Consider the following 2,644-nt stretch of genomic DNA (forward strand, 5'->3'; position numbering starts at 1 on the left):
TTTGTATTACTCTGGATATTAGTCCTGAGTTTTATTCCACCACCTAGCTGGGGTCTTTCTATGTGGAGTTTACATGCTCTCCCCATGTTTGGGTGAGTTCTCTCCGGGTACTTGCAGTTAGTGGTGTTAGGCAAGTTGGTCAATCTAAATTGCCCATAGGTCTGAATGTGAATGGTTGTCTGTGAAGGGTGTTAGCCCAGCAACAAACTGGCGACCTGTCGAGGGTGCAGCCTGCCTCTATGGTAGCTGGAAAAGGCTACACTCCCACATGACCCCTAAGGAGAAGAAAATGGATGGATGGATAATCTGGACATTTGTACAGATGGCTCTCGATTTAAAACCCAGCAGTTCTTTGCTCCAACGATATAGATTCTGATATCTTGTGAGAACTGACCTAGCATTAGCATAGACACACTTTAGAAATTATTGCTTTTTTGTTACTATTATTATTATTTTTATGTCAAGGACCAGCATCTTGACTAATTGGTTATGTTTATTATTATTCTTCATCTTCATGATGCCTCCACAGAGTGGACCAGGAGAGCTCAGAGCTTCCCAGTGGTCAGGCTGCCCAGCAGCATCAAACACAGCTGGACTCCATATTTATGGTCTGTACATATACAACAACTATTTTTGTTGGATGAGGAGGCAGGGGTATTTGACAGACCTCTGCCTCCTCTAAACTGCATGACATAATTATATGTCATGCAAATACATGTCAAATGCTGGCTCTGTTTGTAGGGCCCAGTAAACTATTAGCTAAAAATTAGCTTCTTTCTAGCTAATTAGTAAGAATTATAGAAAAAAATATTCCTTGGTGCTTCATGAAATGTCTTCATCAAGTTTTTAAAACAAGTCAAGGTTTGGATTTCATTAGGACTCTGGATATTACACATAATTGAATTGCTTTCTATGAATTTAGCCTTTACTGTGAACAATTGGTTGTAAAACAGAGGTTGCAAAAATGTTCAAGCCAGTGGTTGCATCAGGGTGTAATTAACATGTGGCAGAGGTGAGATATCACATAACCTTGACATTAGCTGAATATCATATCTTTCATTTAAGAGCTCATATTTCCTTATTATATCAACCAATTCACTCGCAAACTGCAGGTTTACTTTTGGTTCCTAAAGTTTCTAACAATAGAATGAGATGAATAATTCTGACGATCCTCTCCTGTTAAATCAGAGACCAGTTTGGTTTCAATAGAAAGACACCTGTCTTTTAAGGCTTCCAACTTTCATTTGTCCTTCTGCTGGATAAACTGGGGTTCTAGTATTGATTCAATAAATACACATATATATTCAAAATATGTGCATATAATAATTCCTATTGATATTTTTGTCTATTGACTCATTTAGGAACTTTAATTAGGAACGCTGAGTGGACTAAGCATCTAACCTTAAATCTACTCTGAAGAAGAAGTTCCAGTGTGTGTTTGAGGGGATCGCTAAAGCAGGAAACCCAACCCTTCTGAATCAGATCTACACAGAGCTCTACATCACAGAGGGAGGGACTGCAGAGGTCAATGAATGAACATGAGGTCAGACAGATTGAAACAGCATCCAGGAAAGCAGACAGACTCTGGAATCATACAATCAGACAATGAAGACATATTTAAAGCCTCACTGAAAGATGAACCAATCAGAACAGTGCTGACAAAGGGAGTGGCTGGCATTGGGAAAACAGTCTTAACACAGAAATACACCCTGCGACTGGGCTGAAGACAAAGCCAACCAGGACATCCAGTTCATATTTCCATTCACTTTCAGAGAGCTGAATGTGCTGAAAGAGGAAAAGTTCAGCTTGGTGGGAACTTGTTCATCACTTCTTTACTGAAACCAAAGAAGCAGGAATCTGCAGCTTTGAAGACTTCCAGGTTGTGTTCATCTTTGATGGTCTGGATGAGTGTCGACTTCCTCTGGACTTCCACAAAACTACAATCCTAACTGACCCTAGAAAGTCCACCTCAGTGGATGTGCTGCTGATAAACCTCATCAGGGGGAAACTGCTTCCCTCTGCTCGCCTCTGGATAACCACACGACCTGCAGCAGCCAATCAGATCCCTCCTGGACGTTTGTGACATGGTGACAGAGGTCAGAGGGTTCACTGACCCACAGAAGGAGGAGTACTTCAGGAAGAGATTCGGAGATGAAGAGCAGGCCAGCAGGATCATCTCCCACATCAAGACATCACGAAGCCTCCACATCATGTGCCACATCCCAGTCTTCTGCTGGATCACTGCTACAGTTCTGGAGGATGTGCTGGAAACCAGAGAGGGAGGACAGCTGCCCAAGACCCTGACTGAGATGTACATCCACTTCCTGGTGGTTCAGGCCAAAGTGAAGAAGATCAAGTATGATGGAGGAGCTGAGACAGATCCACACTGGAGTCCAGAGAGCAGGAAGATGATTGAGTCTCTGGGAAAACTGGCTTTTGATCAGCTGCAGAAAGGAAACCTGATCTTCTATGAATCAGACCTGACAGAGTGTGGCATCGATATCAGAGCAGCCTCAGTGTACTCAGGAGTGTTCACACAGATCTTTAAAGAGGAGAGAGGACTGTACCAGGACAAGGTGTTCTGCTTCATCCATCTGAGTGTTCAGGAGTTTCTGGCTGCTCTTCATGTCCATCTGACCTTCAT

General features: G+C 42.6%; 1 protein-coding gene across 1 annotated transcript in view; it reads left to right on the plus strand.

The window, feature by feature from the left end:
• Nucleotides 1-2,084: 2,084 nt before the first annotated feature.
• Nucleotides 2,085-2,644, plus strand: part of LOC102311289 (NLR family CARD domain-containing protein 3-like) — a 6,174-nt gene continuing 5,614 nt past the window's right edge. The window contains exons 1-2 of the mRNA XM_042217802.1: nucleotides 2,085-2,199; nucleotides 2,596-2,644. Coding sequence (XP_042073736.1) covers nucleotides 2,085-2,199; nucleotides 2,596-2,644 — 164 coding nt within the window. The remainder of the gene's footprint in view (nucleotides 2,200-2,595) is intronic.

Source organism: Haplochromis burtoni, unplaced genomic scaffold (genome assembly GCF_018398535.1).
Source record: "Haplochromis burtoni strain Fernald_Lab_line unplaced genomic scaffold, NCSU_Asbu1 Contig_3045, whole genome shotgun sequence".
NCBI lineage: Eukaryota > Metazoa > Chordata > Actinopteri > Cichliformes > Cichlidae > Haplochromis > Haplochromis burtoni.